Below are 22,430 nucleotides of genomic sequence, written 5' to 3' on the forward strand. Positions count from 1 at the left end.
AACTGGAAATAAGCAGTCCGGTTAAACTTCAGGTTAGAATTGCTAATTGCTTTTATTTACCTGAAGGATGCTCTGCTATGTCCCACAAACGTGAGGCTGCTGATATATAATTAAAAGTTGAGGTACAGCTCAGCCAGGATTTAACTGAATAGTGGAACAGATTGGATAAATACTTGAAGGGATAAAAAAAATATAGGGCTATGGTGAAAGAGCAGGGGAGTGGGACTAATTGGATAGCTCTACCAAAGAGCTGGCACAGGCACGATGGGCCAAATGGCCGCCTCCTGTGCTGAATGACCTATGCCTGTTCCTGTTTCACTTTGGAGGAAGGTTATAGGGAACTGCTAGGTGTTGTACAGTCTTTTCACCTTTGCAACCACAATTTAAATGATCCTCCCACCTCTTTGAAATAGACACAAGTCCACATCACAAAACTGCCCTTAATTCAGATTGGCAGTCTGACGCAAGTACCAGGATGGCTATGGCAGGAAACGCAGAGTAATAGGGAGCGCTCTTCTGAGGTACAGACGTATTGTGTGAGCAGAGTAGATGAGGTTTTCCTATACATTGAACCCCTATTGGATGAACAGGCAGGGCCTCATTTCTCTTCAAAAGAGAAGGCTGAGGGGTGACTAATAGAGGTCTTTAAAATCATGAAAGGTTTTGATAGAGTGGATACAGAGAGAATGTTTCCACTTATGGGGAAGAGCAAAACTAGAGGCCATCAATATAAGATAGTCACCAAGAAATCAAATAGGGAATTCAGAAGAAACTTCTTTACCCAGAGAGTGGTTAGAATGTGGAACTCGCTACCACAGGGAGTGGTTGAAGCGAATAGTATAGAGGCATTTAAGGGGAGGTTAGATATGCATATGAGGGAGATGGGAATAGAGGGTTATGCTGATAGATTTAGATGAGGAAAGACGGGAGGAGGCTCGAGTGGAGCATAAACACTGGCATGGACTGGTTAGGGCGAATGGGCTGTTTCTGTGCCGTATATCCTATGTACATTACATGCAAATACTTAATACTGATACGGGGTGGATGGGGGCAATAGAAGTGTGTTCTGTGCACCTACACTGACACCTCACTGTTTGATGAGTACATAGTTAATCAAAGCATGTAACATGGGGAAAGCTCACCACACGTGTACAGCCATGTTTATGTATAATACAGAATTCTTACACATCTGTCCATAGTCTTTATTAGTTTATCTACTGTGTTCCTCAGTTTAATAAGATGAAAATGTATTCATACTTGCCAGGAAGTTCTGTTCACTTATTATTCCTTTACCCAAGTCGCAGCTGAGAAATATTTACATTAAGTGTCAAAAAATGCTTATTTCTATGTTTTGTACATCGTTAAGTTAAGGGTGCTGAAGTTATTTAACAGTTTACAGATTATGCTTTTTTTCCTTATGTAGTGACCTGGAAGCCAGACTGAGTAGAGAGTGGCAGATTCCCTTCCCTGAAAGACATTAGTTAATCAGTTGGGATTTTACAACAGCTATCATTGTCATCTTTGGAAAGGTTGGAAAGGTTACCTGTAAACATCTGACATGATTCTCTGACTATATAAGCTGTGTCTTTATGCATTTCTCCACTTCACCTGAAGAAGGAGCAGCGCTCCGAAAGCTTGTGATTTCAAATAAAGCTGTTGGACTATAACCTGGTGTTGTGTGACTTCTTACATTTGTCCACCCCAGTCCAACATCTCCACACCATCTTTTCTGACGCCAGCCTACAATATACCGGATTAATTGAATTCATTCTCATAACTTGTTATGGTGTGATTTCAACTGACAACCTCTGGACTGCTAGTTCAGTAGCACAAATGTTACACTACTGTACCCCTAAACTCCAGGCTTCATGGGAGAGATTTGAGAACTTCATTTTTCCCTTGTAAAGTTTTCAATTGATTGTCCCCTGTTTTTATTCTAAATTGTAAATTAGTTAAGATGATGTGCTTAAAGTTTAGAAATTCACCATGTGCATATTACATTTTTACAAAAGCATTAACTGGTATCGTACAGCAAATTCAGTTTTATGGGTTAGAAACTATATGGAAACACTGATGTAACTTCAACAGTAGCTGTGTAAAATAGAACTTTTCCATACTTGTAAATGTGGCAAAGGTTTACAACAAAAGGGAATGTAAGGTTCACCCGCCCTGACCGGAATTGCAACCCAACCTATTGACTTTATCTTCAGAAGCATTACTAGATACTTTAAAACTTAAACTTGCCTCTAATACCATGAGCTATGATTATTATACAAACTGAAGGATATTGCCAGTACTAGCCAGAATGAATGAACATATAATTGCAGGTACACAAGCGAGTGTAGTTTTAGGTTTATGAACAGTAACTTTAGGACAGATGCCAGAAAGTATTTCTTTACCTGGAGAGTGATCAACAGCTGAACAGGTTTCAAGGAAAGGTGCTTGAGGCCAGGACACTGGGCTGATGCAAGAAACAGCGAACTACTGTAATGGGGAAACTGTAGGGTTGATATTTTGGAAGGATGAGATCAAATGGGCCGAAGAACCTTCATCTGAGTCGATGAGAAAGAAAAACAATCTTGTATTTTTGTGTTTATGTCATGCCTTTCACAACTTTGGGATATCTTGTAGCGTTTCACAGCCAATTAAATACTTTTGAAGTGTAGTCACTGTTGTAATTTTGCGCACAGCAAGGTTCCATAAACAGCAATGAGATTAATGACCAGATAATGTGATGTTGTTTGAGTGATGAATATTGGCCACGACAGCGGGAGAACTATCCTGCTCTTCTTTGAAAGGTGCCATGAGATCTTTAAAGTCCACCTGAGAGGGCAGAAGGGCCTTGGTTTCACATCTCCTCTCAAAGACCGCACCTTTAAGATAACTGGCCAAAGAACCAGAGGGGGAGATGAGGAGATTTGTTTTTACACGAGTGGCTGTGATCTGGAATGCGCTGCCTGAAAGGGTGGTGGAAGCAGATTAATTAGTAACTTTCAAAAGGAAATTGGATAACTACTTGGAAAAGGAAAAATTTGCACGCAGGGGAGTGGGACTAATTGGATAGCTTTCAAAAAGCCGGTACATGCACGAAGGACCAAATGGCCGCCTCCTGTGCAGTATGATTCTATCCCTCTGACAGATTGCAGAACTCCCTCAGTACTGCACTGAAGTGTCAGCCCAGATTATGCACTCCAGTCTCTGGAGTGGGTCTTGAACTCACAATCTTCTGCCTCAGAGGAAAGAGTGCTCCCCACTGAGCCAAGGCTACATATGGGAACTGTGAATGTCAAGTGTTCTGCACAGTACTGATACTGTGCTCAGTGAATCATTGCCCAATGGTGATATTGATGCATTATGTTACCTTGTTAATTTGCTTTGATAAACAGTTAGCATCACTTATTACATATTTATAAATGAGTTGCGCACTTTTAGAATTTTATTGATCAGTGATCATATAACAGGTGTGTATACAACTATTTATTATAAATAGACATCTTAGAAACATAATGAACAAACATTTCTGCATTGGTTGGTTCTGAATTTGTTTTAAAGTAGCAAGAAATGCTAACCTGGTCCCCAAAGGGTTTGTATCTTAAATAAAGGAGCAAGGAAGGAAACTAGTTGATGTTTTTCCCTCTGGATAGCAAACCAATTACATTTGGATAATAAGGACCAATTTTATATTTGTAGGTAAAAACTGGGATCTGAGTGCAGCGCTGAATGACTTTGAACAACTTAGGCAAGTTCACACTGGGAACTTGCCTCATGTGTTCAATGAAGGAAGCTTCTACAAGCAACAAGAGAAAGAACTGTCCAATCAGGTGAACAAGTGTGAGCAGAGACAGGATGAGATTGCTCAAGGTAATGTGGTTTAACTGTAAATACCCATTGTTCCTACAGGTATTTTGAATAATTTTAACAATCTTGCTTCATTTACAATGTAGTGTCTGAACACCTGCAATTACAAAATAGAAACAGAAAATTCTGGAAATGCACAGTAGGCCTATTGGCATCAGAAAGATTTTTACTCAAAACAGCCTGTCTTTGCTGTTTTACATTGGTAATTGTTTAGTTCACATCGTGGGAGAGTGGTGTCTGTGTTCTGGTTCCCCAGCTGGGAGTTGAGTGCAGCTCTGCATGACGTTGAGCAACTTAGGCAAGTTTACACTAGGAACCTGACCCATGTGTTCAATGAAGGAAGCTTCTACAAGCAGCAAGAAAAAGAACTGTCCAACAGGTGAACAAGTGTGAGTGAACTTGTTTGGAAAGGCAGGGTAACATTGTTCTAGGTAATATGGTTAAAGGACCTGCTTTTAGCAATGTAAACGCAACAGCTTGTGCACAGGTGTTGTTCTCCTATTATTCAAACTAGACAAGCACCAGTATAAAAGGACTTTTTTTTAAAAATATTCGTTCATGAGATGCGGGTGTCACTGGCAAGGCCAGCATTTATTGCCCATCTCTAATTGCCCTTGAGAAAGTGGTGGTGAGCCGCCATTTCAGAGGGCAGTTAAGAGTCAACCACATTGCTGTGGGTCTGGAGTCACATATAGGCCAGACCGGGTAAGGACGGCAGATTTCCTTCCCTAAAGGACATTAGTGAACCAGATGGGTTTTTACAACAATCCGGTAGTTTCATGGTCACCATTACTGACACTAACTTTTTGTTCCAGATTTATTTAATTAACTGAATTTAAATTCCCCAGCTGCCTCTCCGGATAATTATTCCAGACCTCTGGATTACTAGTCCAGTAACATTACCACTATGCTGCCGTACCTCATATTAGTAGTTGATGGAATTTTGTGTACTTTCATGCATTTTCTGTTGCTACAGTATTCTGATTTGCAGCTTTCATTGTGTTTTTCATATCTTTGCAGCGAACAAAATCTCCAGCCAACTGCTGAATTCCTTCATGGCTTTTCCCATAAATGCTGCAGAATCTGTCTCTCAAAATGCAATTCTGCATTTCAATAATTCTAGTTATTGTAAAGGTTTTTACACCATGAACAATTATAACAGTTCAGTTTTACTGTAATTTATCCATTTTGCATCCTGATAGTTATATTATACATTTCTCAAAGTTAAGTCACTTTATCCATTTGAACCAACTATAGGGCTAATCCTGCACTCCCAGTGGGGAGCTGCACTTGCAGAAAGTGCATGCTGGGGAGATGTGGCTGCAATGTCATAGCCCTGTCTCAAAAACGTACTTCTTTCAAGCACTGCTTCCCTGCTGACAGTGCAGAATTAGCACCATCTAGCTATGAATAACTCTTTGATTAATCCTTGCTTATGATCCTATGGAAGTGTGCTGCTGGTTCCCATTGGAGGATCGTACTTTGTACCTCCAACAGCCGCTCTCGGGAAGTGAAGTAAAAACTTCGACCCTGGATGTTACTGGAGGTGTGAACTTCTCCTTTGTTACATCAATCATGTCCTGGCATCAGCAGGTGCACTGCATGCTAGTCTCCAACTGTACATCGATTAGGAGCACTGCCTAAGAATATGTGAAATTTCAAATCAAAGTCCCATCTATCATTAATAGCTAGTATGAATATCCTGGTGTATTTAAATCTGGAACAAATTACCTTGTCCCTTATTTCAGTACATATTGGCTTGAATACAATAGGCTATTGAACAGCTAGTGTGGGCTAAACTGCTGAATGAGCTAACTCCTTGTTTCTTTCTATCATTTTTATTGTTTTTATGTACTTTTTAATTTCAGTTCCTTTCCCTTGTGTTTTCAGCCGCAACCCACTTTCAGCCATGCTACCCTATGTTACTGAGGACGGGGCACTTTCCATCACTGCCATCTATGTTGCTCTGCATTGGCTGACGGGGAATGTTGCTCTGGAGCAGGACAGGGCTCATTGCCAATTTTTCTAGACACTGCAGTCACAACAAACACTTTGTTTTTTTCCCCTATGCATTTGTAAGTTGATGGCTTTAAAAGTTGCTGATCAGCAGTTCTGTCGCAAACGGCTGACAAAATACTGTTTTTAACTTTAAAAAAATCTTTCTTCAGTGCTGCCATTTTGTATTTGTGAGTGTGTGCTGGGGCCTGCAGAATTACCAAGAGTCTCCACTGCCGGTCACAGTGGCTTAACTAACATGTTTAACACAGAACCTGGTTACAGATGATGGATTGCTTTGTCACTCTGACTTTAGATCCAGGAGACTCGTGGGAATTGAGAGTGCACATTTTTCATTAAGAACAGAAAATAGCAACTGAAAGTCCCAGGAAAAATTAATATCCCTTCAAAATTTATGCAAGTTTCATACATGAATTCTCCTTTGAGTGCTGTACAGATTTATTTTACTTTTAATGTTTAACAACGCTGTGGTGGTGTAACCATTTCTCTCTTGTATTCTCTCAATTTGCCTAGGTGCAAAGAGAGATGTTTGAATATGCATGTATTATATTGTGAACAGGATACATCCTGATTTTTTTTTTTAGTATTCCCTTGATACCAAATTTTAAATGCTCATGGACGGAGATTTTTTTGTCTTGTTTGATTCCACTCTTGGGATTGTGTAAGGTTTGCATCACCTATCTAACTAAAGCATTTTTGATCAGATAGCAAAGTATTTGTGTTGAAGTACAGCCTTACTCGCGTTAAAACAATCACTGTTGCACAGTGGGATATAATGTGGTTCTGAATTGGCTCGTACTGAAAGTACAGATGTTCTAAATGTTGATGATGAAAACATTGGTGAAATTGATTTTAATGCCAGCATTTATAATGTATGCCCAGTGGATCTGGGTATAACAGCCCTCATTACAACATGCTAAACAGTATATTATTATAATGGTGTGCTCTAATTCTGCCAAGCTCATTTTCAATCGGGACCTAAACAAGAAAGCTGCTCTTTTGAGTTTTTTATATATTAACAAATTGTTGCATTTTGGCAGCTCTGTTAAAATAAATTACCGACTTAAGCAGTATCATTTTGACAAAACATATTAACCATCTATATCCAAATATTGGTATCAAAATGTTTGCATCCTTGGATGATCGTGGATGTTTTAAATTTTTTTGCTAAAAGTGAAGGGAAAAGTGAATTTTTTAACAATCGGTTTTATATGGCAACTCCCTGCGGAAGTGGTTTTGAATCCTCTTGTGCAGTTGAGATTGTATTTCTATTTTTTGCACCTTTCCACTGTAATCAAGTTGCTGATTCTAGGTATTTTCTAGCCAATCAGAATTTGCATTTTTAGTACTTTATAATTGATTTTTTTTCCATCCAATATAGAAAAACGCCTCTCACGAGGAATTTCTCATGCAAGTTCGGCCATTGTGTCCCTCGCTCGATCACACGTGGCAAATGAATGCAGTAGTGAGCAGTTTCCTTTAGAGATGCCCATTTATACATTCCAGCTGCCTGATTTAAATGTATACAGTGAAGATTTCCGAAGCTTTATTGAACGAGATTTGATTGAACAGTCGACAATGGTCGCCTTGGAACAGGCAGGTGAGAAAATGCCTTAAAAGGTCAAGTGTTTGGACATTTCTTATTAGCTGGCATGAGGTGCTGGTGATTTTTGGTGCATAAAGTGATATAACAGGGTGCTGGTACTGCTGCTGCTTACCATATACATAAATGATTTGGATTCAAATTAGCGGTATGGGTGTCCTAATTTGGTATTTAGCTGCTAATGTGGGGGACTGCACTAAAATACAGGAAGACATAAACCTACTTAGAGTGGGTGGAGAAATGACAAATTAAATTCAATGTAGCGAATTGTGAGGTGGCTCATTTTGGTAGGACGAATAAGGAAGCCACATACTTGAAAAGTAAGAAACTAAATGCGGTATAGGAGCAAAGAGATATGGAAATACAGATATATAAATCAGTAAAAGGAGCAATGCAAGTTGATATGGCGACAAAAGAGTACAAAGGACGGGTTCATTTCTAGAGGATTCAAAACAAAAGCAGGGAGGTAATACATTTATATTAAACCTTGGTTAGACCACACTTGGAGTACTGTGTACAGTTCTGGTCTCCATATGACAAAAAGGATATTGAATCACTGGGGAAAGTGCAGAAAAGATTTACAAGGATGTTAGCAGAATTGAGAGAATGTAGCTATTAGGAAAGATTGAGCAGGCTGAGGTGGTTTTCTCTGAAAAAGAGAAGACTGAGGAGACCTGAATTATGAAGGGGTTCCATAGGATGGACGTGGAGAAACTGTTTCTACTTGTGGGTGAGTCCAGAACAAAGGGACATAAATATAAGGTAGTCACTATCATCAGATCAAATAAAGAATTTGAGGAGTTTCCTGACAGAGTGGTGAGAATGTGTAGCTCGCTGCCACATGGAGTGGTTGAAGCAGAGAGCATTGATGCATTTAAGGGTAGGCTTAATCCATAGATGAGGGAGAAGGGAAGAGAGGGATGTGGGGGCAGGGCGGCAAGCGGTAATTAGAGTGGGAGGAGGCTTGTGTGGAGTATAAACAGCGACATAGACCAGTTGAGCTAAATGGCATGTTTCTGTGCTGTAAATTCTATGTACAACCAAGATCACTGCACAGATAGAAGAATATCTAAATGTTTGATAAATAACATTAACAAAATATTCAGATCTTTTAGATAGTTCCTTTGGGAGAAGGGTTTGGCGATAGATAATTTGTCTTTTCAATGATAGAATTTAAGTTAGAACTGAAAAATGCACAAAAATTATGTTCCATTTTTATGTCTTAACAGAAAGCAAAGTAACTTCTGGACTCTTTGAATTGCTGATATAGGAGTATATTTACCTCCTTTCATTAAGAAAAAGCCTGCTTAATATTTGCTCTGACTTTTTCACTAACTACGTAAACGGTTAGCTATCCCAAGTCTAATATCTCATTTAAAACTCATTTGCAATGAATTAAAAACTTTTATCAAATATCTAGGCTTCCTTGTCAAGAGTTGGGAATTTTCTTGGACACTGGAGTTAACTGGTTACTGAATATTTTCCTTGTCCAGGATTGTACCATTTCCACAATCAGTTTTGTGCAGCATTTAAGTCTTATCAGGGATCTTGCTTGTCTTGCATTTGCAGTCCCCAGTGCAACTTCTGAAGTTACGCATGTTAAAATAAAGCACCAAATCAAACAATGGGGAAAAAATGTAAGTTTCAAATGGTATGATTTGTAGATTAAAAAATTACCAGAAACCTTCAAACTAAGGTCAGAAATCAAACCCCAACCAGCTTGCCAGGTCTATGCAGCCTATCCCTCAAAATCAATGCTTTGTGATTTATATTGTGTTCCTCATTTAGTTCTTTTTTAAAAACACACAAAGTGCCTGGTCCATCCCTCCAACTCCCCCTCCTCCTTTAAGACCATCCTTAAAACCTACGTCTTTGACCAAGCTTTTAGTCACTCACCCTAATATCACCTCCTTTGGCTCAGTGTCAAATTTGTGTCTGATTTCCGCTCCTATGAAGCGCCTTAGGATGTTTTCCTATGTTAAAGGTGCTATGTAAATGCAAGTTGTTGTTTTTCCCAGTTGTAACCTTTAATAATTTGAATAAAATTGACAATTGTGTAGCCTGGTGTTGCCCACTCAACACATTTTGGAACCCTAAATTTCCTAAAACAAGTTTCATATTGCATTGCTTGGGAAAAGTTGTCTAGACTCTTAATACCTTTGTGAGTACTTGTTTTCCTTTTCCTGAATAAACTTTTCACACTTTAAGACAGTTACTTGGAACTAAAATTGAATTCTAAAAGTATACTTTGGTTTTGGGTTGGTCAGTGTGTAGGGAGTAGCTGCCTCAAAGGATCGAATGTGACAACAAAACAGAAATCAAATGTTGAAGGATTACAGGTGAAGGATAAGCAAACTATTATAATTTGCAAACTGGCATATTCCATTGTTTGTCAGCTTGCTAAAACTGAAAATAACTCAGTCCTTAGTTAATAAGTGGAATTTTCCACCCCTGAGCTGAGGGGTGGTTCTTATTAAGAGAAAACATTCTTTAACTGTGACTGCACTGCCTTGGAATGCAGTTGTTATTAATACATTAGGTAGTTGGTCACCGTATCTGCAGTTGATTTGAAATTGTTGGGTCCCTGACATGAAGGATTACAATTGCTTAGGCTCCTCTCCCACAGCTGATTCCAGTTTTTTGAATGCTCTGGAACTGGAATTGATTTAGTTGCTACTTCCAAATCCAGTTGGAGGAGTGGGAGGTGTCATGTAGTCAGTCTTGGAAGTGTTTCTGTCTTTGAGTGTGAAGCATTTCTATCTTGGTGATGGTTTGGATTGGAGTAACTGACATCTGGACAGTTGATGAAGATCTGTCTTGAGGCTCAAATATTCATTCCATTAAAGAGCCACTGTTTTTGTGATTCTGGTGTTCTTTGTACCTGCCTGGTTATTTCTAGCATCTACAGATGTTTTAACACTGTATTTCCATTTTTTTTGTGAGTTCATGATCATAGAAACATAGAATGTTAATAGACAGGAACAGACCACTCGACCCATCAAGTCTGCGTGTCTTTCTCCACATCAGACACCTAGTTTAATCCCACTCACTCCCTATACCAGTAAAATTTTGTTCGATATTCTCTCCTGTAAACTGCCTTGGGACGTTTTACTACGTTAAAGGCGCTATATAAATACAGGTTGTTGTTGTAATGTTTCCCTTTCAAACGTCTAATCTCTTTTTAAAAGAATGTATGGACACTGCCTCAACAATGATTTTAGCAAAGAATTCCACATTCTAACTGCCTAATGTGTCAAGAATGTTTTTCTAATATCCCTTACAATTCTGTTTGTGGTTACCTTCTATCTGATCACCCCTTAATCTTTTCAACTCCTGTGGAAAAAAGCTTTAATTTCTTAAGTCTCTCTTCATAAATTTAATCTTGTAATCTTCCATCCTTGGTAACAGCCTAGTGACCTCTGGATCTTTCCCATTACTTTTATATCTTTCATATAACCAAAACTGTACACAGTGTTATTACCAGTGAAGCCAAACTTGGGTCTTGTACAAGTTCCAACGTTAACTCCTTGCTTCTAAATTCTATACTTCTTGATACAAAACCAAGGATTCTGTTGGCCTTTCTGTGTCTTTGAATGTGTTTCAGTAGTGCAAGTCAGATCTTTGCAGTGGTAGCTGCTGCTCAGGAGCGGTGTTTTCACTGAGTTTGACCAAAGCTAAAGCGTACTGATGCAGAATGCTAGCTTGAGTTATCAAAAACCATTGCCAGGTGGCTCACAGAGTCCTTAATTTTCTTCTGGTGCCATCTGTTCCCTGAACCCTCCTGTCGTTAGCCTCACATATCCTTCACAGGACCCTTTCTTTTCCTTGAGGGCCTAACATTCTGTTGTTAATGTTCCGTAACTCCGAATAAATTAAGTCCCTTGATATCTTGTCAACTGACTCAGCAATTCCTGGTGGATTCCCTGGCTATGCTGCAGCTGTGCTCACGTCCCCAAAGGATACACCAGTGTCTCCACAAAGGTTAAAGCTAGAAAATGAAAGTGAGAAGAAAGATGTATTGTTTATTTTTCCCAAGAATTAGTGTATAAATATCTTCAAAGGAGGTAGTTTCTTCAATGTGATACTTTCATGTACCTGTATTACTTTCTTTCCATGTCTGAGTTTGTTTGTGTATGTGCGCATGCTTTTTTGGGGTTTGAGTGAATGCATCTTCAATTGGCTTGGTGATTCCAAGGTCAGCTAACAGTCTTTGTTACTTTTTTTTGCAGAAGAGAACTTGTCTGATTCCAACATCCCTTAAATTTGTGTGTAATTAGTCCAGAATCCAGAGAGCTCTAAAGAACATGAACTAATTCCCTCGAATTGTACAACTTCCTTTCCTTCCCACAAAACTTGACCACAACGACTGTTTCAGGGGAACTCTCCCATTGGACCCTCAAGGAATCTAATCCAAAGCCTGAGCTATATCAATCGGGTATTTATTATGTGTACCCATTTAATAGGCTGTACTAGGTGACAGATTACAGAAGCTGTCACTAAGTACATCATAGTTCAGATAATAGCATCACCAGACTTTCACGAAGGTTTGAAGTTGCATAAAAAGAACATTTGGAGTGGTAAATTATTTTAATCACATCCATATGTAAAATGTGAATGATCGAATTATAGAATGGTTACAACATGGAAGAAGGCCATTCGGCCCGTCAAGCCCGTGCCAGCTCTCTGCAAGAGCATTTCACCTAGTCCCACTTCCATGCCCTTTTCCCATAGCCCTGCATTTTTTTTCCTTCAGGTACTTATCCACCTACTTTTGAAAGCTGTGATTGAGTCTGCCTCCACCACCCTTTCAGGCAGTGCATTCCAGATCCTAACCACTAACTGAGTAAAAAAGTTTTTCCTCATGTTGCCTTTGGTTCTTCTGCCAATCACCTTAAATCTGTGTCCTCTGGTTCTCGATCCTTCTGCCAATGGGAACAGTTTCTCTCTATCTACTCTGTCCAGACCCCTCATGATTTTGAACACCTCTATCAAATCTCCTCTAGTTTAAGGAGAACAACCCCAGCTTCTCCAGTCTATCCACGTAACTGAAGTCCCTCATCCCTGGAATCATTCTCGTAAATCTTTTCTGCACCCTCTCTAAGGCTTTCACATCTTTCCTAAAGTGCGGTGCCCAGAATTGGACACAATACTCCAGTTGGGGCCGAACCAGTGTTTTATACAGGTTCATCATAATTTCCACGTTTTTGTACTCTATATCTCTATTTAGGTGCAGCAAGCAGTTAGGAAGGCAAATGGTATGTTGGCCTTCATTGCAAGAGGATTTGAGTACAGGAGCAAGGACGTCTTACTACAGTTATACAGGGCCTTGGTGAGACCACACCTGGAGTACTGTGTGCAGTTTTGGTCTCCTTACCTAAGAAATGATATGCTTGCCATAGAGGGAGTGCAGCGAAGGTTCACCAGACTGATTCCTGGGATGGCAGGACTGTCGTATGAGGAGAGATTGGGTCGACTAGGCCTGTATTCACTAGAATTTAGAAGAATGAGAGGGAATCTCATTGAAACGTATCGAATTCTGACAGGGCTAGACAGACTGGATGCAGGGAGGATGTTTCCCCTGGTTGGTGGGTCTAGAACGAGGGGTCTCAGGATATGGGGTAGGACATTTAGGATTGAGATGAGGAGAAATTTCTTCACTCAGAGGGTGGTGAACCTGTGGAATTCTCTACCACAGAAGGCTGTGGAGGCCAAGTCACTGAATATATTTAAGAAGGAGATAGATAGATTTCTAGACACAAGGCATCAAGGGGTATGGGGAGAGAGCGGGATTATGGTATTGAGATAGAGGATCAGCCATGATCAGATTGAATGGCGGAACAGGCTCGAAGGGCCAAATGGCCTACTCCTGCTCCTATTTTTCTATGTTATGAAGCCCAGGATCCCATAAGCTTTTTTAACTGCTTTCTCAACATTCCCCCGAAGAACTGATGTAATTAAATTAGAACTGTGCAAGCTTAAAAATGAGGCTGTTGTTATACCCGCTGCAATCCGATTGCATTTCTCCAACACATTCAGAATATGACGTCGTCTCAATCTGAGGTATGAATAAATATTTTCAGCAATGAGATGAATGGCCAGTTAATCTATTTTGGGTGGTGTTGGTTGAAGTAAGAATGTTGGCCAGAACACTGAGAAACCTCCCTGCTCCTCATCAAATACTGGAATGGAATTTTTAACATCCACCTAAACCACAGGGCCTCATCTGAAAGACAGCACCTCCCAGTAATACACCACGCCCTACATACAGTCAATCCAATTATGTGCTCAAATATTGGGATTGAACCAACAGCCATCTGACTCGGAGCTGAGAATGCACAATCCATTAACCAAACCACATATTGCTATTCATATTGTTTGTATTTCATTTGTCTTGGAAGATAATGGTGTCAGAGTTCTACTTGTCTCATTGTATTTCTACTGAATAGTCTTGATTATGTGCTCAAGTCCTGGAGTGGGGCTTGAACCCACTGCCTTTTGACTTGGAGATGAGAGTGCTGCCAACAGAACTGTGGAGAGTGTTTAACATTTTCGGTGGGCGAAACAGAGGTTTTGTTGCGTTAGGCAGTTGTTTGTGTGTTTTGGGAAAAGTCCTAGTTAAACTCATTATTAAGCAGAGGTTAGAACATTGAGTGACTATGACGAGGTGTGTTTCCTTGCACTTTGCTGTATCAATGTTCTAAACAGGCCTGAAAATTTAGTTTCGAAGAAGCCCACCACAAGACTCTGTTCTACTTTGCTATGTTTCTACTTTGTGAAGGTTGAACAAATGAAGGATAATAGATGCATAGAATATTTTGAGTCTTTAGATTGAAGTTCAACCTCCATGTACAGAATTCCCTCTGAATCTTGAACCTCTTCCTCCTGAGCTGGTGAATTTTGGAGCTTTCTTAATACTGATTTACCAAAGCTTTTGTGGTCCCACTAAAGGTTTGGTCAGCACGCTGCTTTTAGGACAAGAGCTGGTGCTGAGTCTCTGAGTGCGGCTCATTTTATATAGAGCAGAAAGAGGTTGCATAATCTTCAAAGGAAGGACATTTCGTAAAGGGAAGTGTCCTCTGGCAATTTCCCCGGTGGATGGCTAGTAATAGTTACCTGTGAAGGTTGAACTTCAATCGAAGAATGAAGAAGATTCTACTTATAGTAAGTAATTATTCATTTTCCACCACTGAGATTTGTCACCTTTATAAACCAAAGCATCAGTGAAGGAGACCAGGGTGAATATTTTCCGACTTTGAACAGATCAGCGTGGAGTTTGTCAAAAGTATAATAGTTCTGTATCAGATTCTCCCCAATACAGTATATTTAAACAGCTTAAGGGTGTTCACTGTTTGATGTATTCTGATTCGCCATTACAGGGTTCATTCATGGTGAGCAGGAAGCTTGTTTTTGACACAATTATAATTTTGGTGATTCTGGGAAAAGAATCCATTGTCCACCTTCAATCTTTGTATTAAAGACATGTTCCATTTGGGCGCCAGATATTTTTCTCATGCTCTGTACCAAAGACCAGTTCTGTAGATGAACCAATTCACTTTTTTACAGAACTTCAAATTGCGCCTATTTCTCTGATACGAAAGTAATAAAATGCACAACACTTTACTAACTCCTATAATAGCACACGTTGACCATTATTCATTATGCATCCCCAATTTTAATCACTCCATCACTGGTGGCCATGTCTTCAGCTACCAAGGCCCTAAGCTCTGGAATTCCCTCCCTATAAACCTCTCTCTCTCTCTCTCTCTCTCTCTCTCACTCCTCCTTTAAGATGCTCCATAAAACCTACCTCTTTGACCAAGCTTTTGGTTATCTACCCTATTATCCCCTTATGTGGCTCGGTGTCAAATTTTTTTGATAACGCTCCTGTGAAGCACCTTGGGACGTTTTACTACGTTAAAGGCACTGTGTAAATATAAGTTATTGTTTTTGTGTGTGAGGAATTATCTGTCCCGATGAAGATTGAAGGTGTAAAATATATCTCAGCTGGCCCTGAAACACCTAAGGAGCTGTATCAGGCTGTCAAAATATATTCCTATGGGCAGTTATCTGTCCATCAACTCCTTCTGTAAGACACTTTGAGGACCACGCCCTGCTGTGAGAAACTCTGCATCTGGGCTGTCAGTGGGCATCCTGCAGGTAAAATGGCCCCTGGCCTGAACCACATGATATGTGCTAGACACAAGTCCATTTGCATCTGATAGACATAGAAAAATAGGAGCAGGAGTAGGCCATTCGGCCCTTCGAGCCTGCTCCACCATTCAATATGATCATGGCTGATCCTCTATCTCAATAACATATTCCCCATACCCCTTGATGCCTTTTGTGTCTAGAAATCTATCTATCTCCTTCTTAAATATATTCAGTGACTTGGCCTCCACAGCCTTCTGTGGTAGAGAATTCCACAGGTTCACCACCCTCTGAGTGAAGAAATTTCTCCTCATTTCAGTCCTAAATGTCCTACCCTGTATCCTGAGACTGTGACCCCCTCGTTCTAGACCCCCCAGGCAGGGGAAACATCCTCCCTGCATCCAGTCTGTCTAGCCCTGTCAGAATGTTATACGTTTCAATGAGATCCCCTCTCATTCTTCTAAACTCTAGTGAATACAGGTTTAGTCGACCCAATCTCTCCTCATACGACAGTCCTGTCGTCCCAGGAATCAGTCTGGTGAACCTTTGCTGCACTCCCTCTGTGGCAAGTATATCCTTTCTTGGGTAAGGAGACCTAAACTGCACACAATACTCCAGGTGTGGTCTGACCAAGGCCCTGTATAACTGTAGTAAGACATCCTTGCTCCTGTACTCAAATCCTCTTGCAATGAAGACCAACATACCATTTGCCTTCCTAACTGCTTGCTGCACCTGCATGTTTGCTTTCAGTGACTGGTGTACAAGGAAACCCAGGTCTCTTTGTACATCAACATTTCCCAATCTATCACCATTTAAATAATACTCTGCCTTTCTGTTTTTCCTACTGAAGTGGATAACTTCACATTTATCCACGTTATACTGCATCTGCCATGTATTTACCCACTCACTCAACTTGTCTAAATTGCCTTGAAGCTTCTTTGCATCCTCCTCACAACCCTCAATCCCACCTAGTTTTGTGTCGTCAGCAAACTTGGACATATTACATTTGGTTCCCTCATCCAAATCATTGATAAATATTGTGAATAGCTGGGGCCCAAGCACTGATCCCTGCGATACCCCACTAGTCACCGCCTGCCACCCCGAAAAAGATCTATTTATTCCTACTCTCTGTTTCCTGTCTGTTAACCAATTTTCAATCCAGGCCAGTATATTACCCCAATCCCATGTGCTTTAATTTTGCGCACTAACCTCTTATATGGGACTTTATCAAAGGCCTTCTGAAAATCCAAATACACCACATCCACTAGTTCTCCCTTATCTATTCTACCAGTTACAGGAAACTTTGGTTTATCCGGAGGTTGTATGTCCGGAAACCTCGATCTAATGGCAGAAATCAGCAGCTGTTTTGGTTAGGTTTTTTTTTCTTCTAGCGTTTTTTTTTTTTTTTTTTTAAACAGTCAGTCTCTGGAAAGCATCTCTGTAGCTTAGCAACAGCTTCAGAGACGCTTCCAAGGTACAGGCCAAGTGTTTACAAGCTGTTGCTAAGCAACAGTGTTTGTTGTCAGATACGGAGATGAAAACCTCCGTATCCTTCAACATTAGCGCTGGTCTATCCAGAAGTTTTGATAGATCGGCAGCAGCTCAGTCCCGTCGGTGCCGGATATCGTGAAGTTTCCTGTACATCCTCAAAAAATTCCGGTAGGTTTGTCAAACACGATTTCCCTTTCATAAATCCATGTTGACTTTGTCTAATCCCGTTGATATTTTCTAAGTGTTCTGTTATCACATCCTTTATAATAGACTCTAGCATTTTCCCTACTACTGATGTTAGGCTGATCATGAGTTCCTTTACTTTGACTGACTGACTTCAGAGCAAAGCAAGCAGGTAAACAATTAATCCTTCAGAGTACGAAGAACACTGATTCATCACAGTCTGTTTAGCTCCGAGGATAGGGACATTAGTTTAATGAATGCATAGTCTTCAAACAGAGTTATTTTTAAGACTTTGGAAGAGTGATATTGATCTTCTTACCAAACTTAAAATATTGTAATGTCATAGGGTCACAGGACATGTGTACATCATTTGGTATTGATCTGCTCCAGGTATCAGATTTGCCCTTTTAGGTTTTTTGATCTGGAATCGTTTTAACCAAACTAAATTTGGTGACAAATACTGGCATTGCAGAGGCCACAACATTAACTAGCTTTATTCTGCATTTTTAGATATTCTCCATGCACAACTGTTCATCACATTGAATATATTCAAGGACATTACTAAGTGATGAATAGCTTTATAGAGACCATTGGGGAAAAAGATCTCTCATATGAGTCTAAATAAATCATAATATATCTGTTTGTTTAAGGTCCATTTTACCAAAGGACAGAATAGACAGTAATAAGCGAGGAGTTCTGAAATAGACTGGTGCAGTTTAGTTGATATCTTGCCCATTAATTTTCAATAGTAATAAATATGGTGTAATATTTATTACAGTTTGTATAATGCATCTACCACCTTGACTGTCAATTAGATATATAGATACAGATTGATGGATGTGACATAAAATTAATGTAACATTGACGTGAGCTTGTGACAAATAGTTCAAGAAGAAAATTTATCTCCCAGCTTGATTGCTGATATGGATCACAGCATGACCTTGCAATGATATTTGTAGCGTGCCATGAAAAAATATCTATTAATTTAAGAAAACTGGAAATATACAGCTAGAATGCATTACTAAACATCATTAATGCTTCAGTTATGGCACTAATGCTATATAATCACATGTGGAGTCACTGACACTGTACCAAACTTTCAAAATCATGTGGAACAATAGCATTTTGATTCAAAATTACAAAGAATTTACAGCGCAGAAACAGGCCATTCGGCCCAACAGGTCTGTGCTGGGGTTTATGCTCCACACGAGCCTCCTCCCACCTTACTTCATCTCACCCCATCAACATATTTTGATGCCATTATCGACTTCAACTGCAAGAAAAGGCAGTAGTAAAATGGTGCATTTTGTCCTTGTGTTGTGTTTAGGAGCTATTTTACATAAAAGGTAAATACCAGTAGTTATAGTTAAAGTAGCAGTGGCAGAAATTTCAAACTGTATATAGCACAACATTGATGTGCATCAGCTTGTGTAATTTCCCCCTATAGTGCAGGGGGTGGGCAACCATTCAAAGCTCAAGTGCCAGAGAAAGAAATTGTAACATAGTAACATAGAGATAGGAACAGGAGTAGGCCATTCGGCCCTTCGAGCCTGCTCCGCCATTCAATGAGATCATGGCTGATCCTCGTCTGAGATCATAGCTGATCTTACCAGTTCAGTACCCCGTCCCCGCCTTTTCTCCGTAACCCTTAATCCCCTTAGCCTTCAGAAATATATCCAATTCTCTCTTGAAAATATTTATTGAATTAGCCTTCACAGCCCTCTGTGGCAGGGAATTCCACAGGCTCACCACTCTTTGAGTGAAGAAATTCTTCCTCATCTCTGTTTTAAATGATTTGCCCGCTATTTTTAGACTGTGGCCCCTGGTTCTGTGCTCCCCGGCCATTGGAAACATTCTCTCTGAATTCAGCCTGTCCAGGCCTGCCATAATTTTATATGTTTCGATGAGATCCCCTCTCAATCTTCTAAACTCCAGTGAGTACAAGCCCAAACTATTTAATCTCTCTTCGTAGGTCATTCCCGCCATTCCAGGTATCAGCCTGGTGAATCGCCGTTGCACTCTTTCCATGGCAAGAACATCCTTCCGCAGATGGGGCGACCAAAACTGTACACAATACTCCAGATGCGGTCTCACCAGCACCTTGTACAGCTGTAGTAAGGTATCCCTATTCCTATACTCGAACCCCCTTGATATGAAGGCCAACATACCATTTGCCTTCTTGATCGCCTGTTGCACCTGCATGCTCTCCTTCAGTGACTGGTGCACAAGAACACCCAGGTCCCTCTGCACTTCCCCATCTCCCAATCTATTGCCATTTAGATAATAATCTACCCTCCTGTTTTTACCCCCAAAGTGGATAACCTCGCATTTATCCACATTATAGTGCATCTGCCACGTATCCGCCCATTCCCCCAACCTGTCCAAATCGCACTGTAGCCTCCTGACATCCTCGTCAGAGCCCACCCCTCCTCCTAGTTTAGTGTCGTCAGCGAATTTGGAAATATTGCATCCAATTCCCTGATCCAGATCATTTATATATATTGTGAACAGCTGGGGTCCCAGGACAGATCCTTGCGGCACCCCGCTGGTCACTGCCTGCCACTCCGAAAACGAGCCGTTTATTCCAACTCTCTGTTTTCTATCCGCCAGCCAGTTCTCTATCCACGTTAATACTTTGCCCCCCAATTCCATGAGCCTTAATTTTGCATGATAATCTTTTGTGTGGAACCTTATCGAAGGCTTTCTGGAAGTCAAGGTACACCACATCCACTGGCTCTCCCCCATCTATTTTACCAGTTACTTCCTCAAAAAATTCCAGCAGATTAGTCAAACACGATTTACCCTTTGTAAATCCATGTTGACTCTGTCCGATCCTTTCCCCATTTGTCAAGTGCTCCGCTATTTTATCCTTAATAATGGACTCTAGCATTTTGCCCACAACCGATGTAAGGCTTACTGGTCTATAATTCCCTGCTTTCTCTCTACCCCCCTTTTTAAATATTGGGGTAACATTAGCTACCCTCCAATCCACGGGTACTGTTCCCGAGTCAATGGAGTTCCGGAAGATGATCCTTAGAGCATCTGCTATCTCCAGGGCCACCTCCTTAAGTACCCTAGGATGTAGTTTATCAGGCCCCGGGGATTTGTCGGCCTTCAGTCCCCTCAACTTACCCAACACCATATCCCTAGAGATACTAATTTCTGTCAGCTCCTCCCTCTCATTAGTCCCTATGTTTGCCGATATTCCTGGGAGGTTATTTGTGTCCTCCTTTGTGAATACAGAACCAAAGTATGAGTTTAATTGGTCTGCCATTTCCTTATTCTCCATTATATATTCTCCCGAATCGGACTGCAGGGGACCGACTTGGGATTTTACCAGTCTTTTCCTCCTGATATACCGATAAAAGCTTTTGCAGTCTGTCTTTATTTTTGCTGCAAGTTTACTTTCGTATTCTATTTTCCCCTTCCTGATTAATCCCTTTGTCCTCTTCTGCTGTATCCTGTACTGCCCCCAATCTTCCGGTCTGGTGCTTTTTTTGCCAGTTGATATGCCCTTTTTTTTGATTTTATGCTGTCCCTAATTTCCCTCGTTATCCACGGTTGAGTCACCTTTTTAGGTTTATTTTTATGCCAAACCGGTATAAACATGTTCTGGAATTCTTCCATTCTATCTTTGAATGCTTGCCATTGTCTATCCACTGTCAATCCCCCCAGAAACACCACCCAATCAATCTTACCCAATTCCCGTCTCATACCCTCGTAATTCCCTTTATTTAAGTTCTGGACCTTAGTCTCTGATTCAATTTCCTCACTCTCCATCTCGACTGAGAGCTCGATCATATTATGATCGCTCTGATAAAGGGCCACAAGTTTTACATATGTATTATCTTGCTTCTGGAACGGTAGCATAGTGGTTATGTTACTGGCCTGGACTAATGATCCGGAGACGTGAGTTCAAATCCAATTCAGTTAATGAAATAAATCTGGAATAAAAAGCTAGTATCAGTAATGGTAACCATGGAACTATCAGATTGTCTTAAAAACCCATCTGGTTCACTAATCTCCATTAGTGAAGGAAATCTGCCGTCCTTACCTGGTCTGGCCTATGTGACTCCAGACCCACAGCAATGTGGTTGACTTTTAACTGCCCTCTGAAATGGCCTAGCAAGCCACTCAATTGTAAAAAACCGCTACGAAAAACAATAAGAATGAAACCGGACGGACCACCCAGCATCAACCTCCTCACCGGCTACGGACACAACAACGGCACACCCAGCCCAGTCGACCCTGCAAAATCCTCCTCGCCAACATCTGGGGACTTGTGCTAAAATTGGGAGCGCTATCCCACAGACTAGTCAAGCAACAGCCTGACATAGTCATACTCACAGAATCATACCTTTCAATGTCCCAAACTCCTCCATCACCATCCCTGGGTATGTCCTATCCCACCGGCAGAACAGACACACCAGGGGTGGTGGCACAGTGGTATATAGTCGGGAACGAGTGGCCTTGGGAGGCTTCAACATTGATTCTGGACCCCATGAAGTCTCATGGCTTCAGGTCAAGCATGGGCAAGGAAACCTCCTGCTGATTACTACCAACCGCCTCCTTCAGCTGATGAATCATTACTCCTCCATGTTGAACACCACTTGGAAGAAGCACTGAGAGTAGCAAGGACACAGAATGTACTCTGGGTGGGGGACTTCAATGTCCATCACCAAGAGTGGCTCGGTAGCACCACTGCTGGCCGAGTCCTGAAAGACATAGCTGCCAGTCTGGGCCTTAAGTAATGTGACTTGATTGGATAGCTTCTGTGATGGCCTGCTTGATAAAGGCACCAATCAGTGGAGATCTAAGCTGTACAGACCAGACACCTCAAAGTTAGTATCCAGGGTGTGGTTAGTTAGCTGATCTTTACTGGAGTGGCAGTGAGATTCTACAGTTCACCTCAGCCCTCTGGACAAGGGTGTGGGGGGTGGAATCAGTCCGGGTTCCCGCTCACAACTGCTATCCACTGACCCCTGCTGGAAAGGGTTTGTGTGTGGTTGTGAGGTGAGGGGAGGATCAGCCTCTGCTGTGATGCTCTTACAGTCACAATAGCCAGCTAATATTCACTCTGTAGGCTTATAAATGAAGGATGGCTACTCCCTCACCATGCTGTGGATCCATA

The 22,430-nt window shown here is 40.9% G+C and overlaps 1 protein-coding gene across 1 annotated transcript in view; it reads left to right on the forward strand.

Moving 5' to 3' along the window:
• Nucleotides 1–22,430, forward strand: part of otud7a (OTU deubiquitinase 7A) — a 173,280-nt gene that overhangs the window by 110,447 nt on the left and 40,403 nt on the right. Inside the window, exons 6-7 of the mRNA XM_085972475.1 lie at nucleotides 3,691–3,861; nucleotides 7,256–7,474. Of these exons, the coding sequence (XP_085828601.1) occupies nucleotides 3,691–3,861; nucleotides 7,256–7,474 (390 nt within the window). The remainder of the gene's footprint in view (nucleotides 1–3,690; nucleotides 3,862–7,255; nucleotides 7,475–22,430) is intronic.

Source organism: Somniosus microcephalus, chromosome 32, assembly GCF_052327205.1.
Source record: "Somniosus microcephalus isolate GS21.2 chromosome 32, FLI_Smic_1.0, whole genome shotgun sequence".
Lineage (NCBI taxonomy): Eukaryota > Metazoa > Chordata > Chondrichthyes > Squaliformes > Somniosidae > Somniosus > Somniosus microcephalus.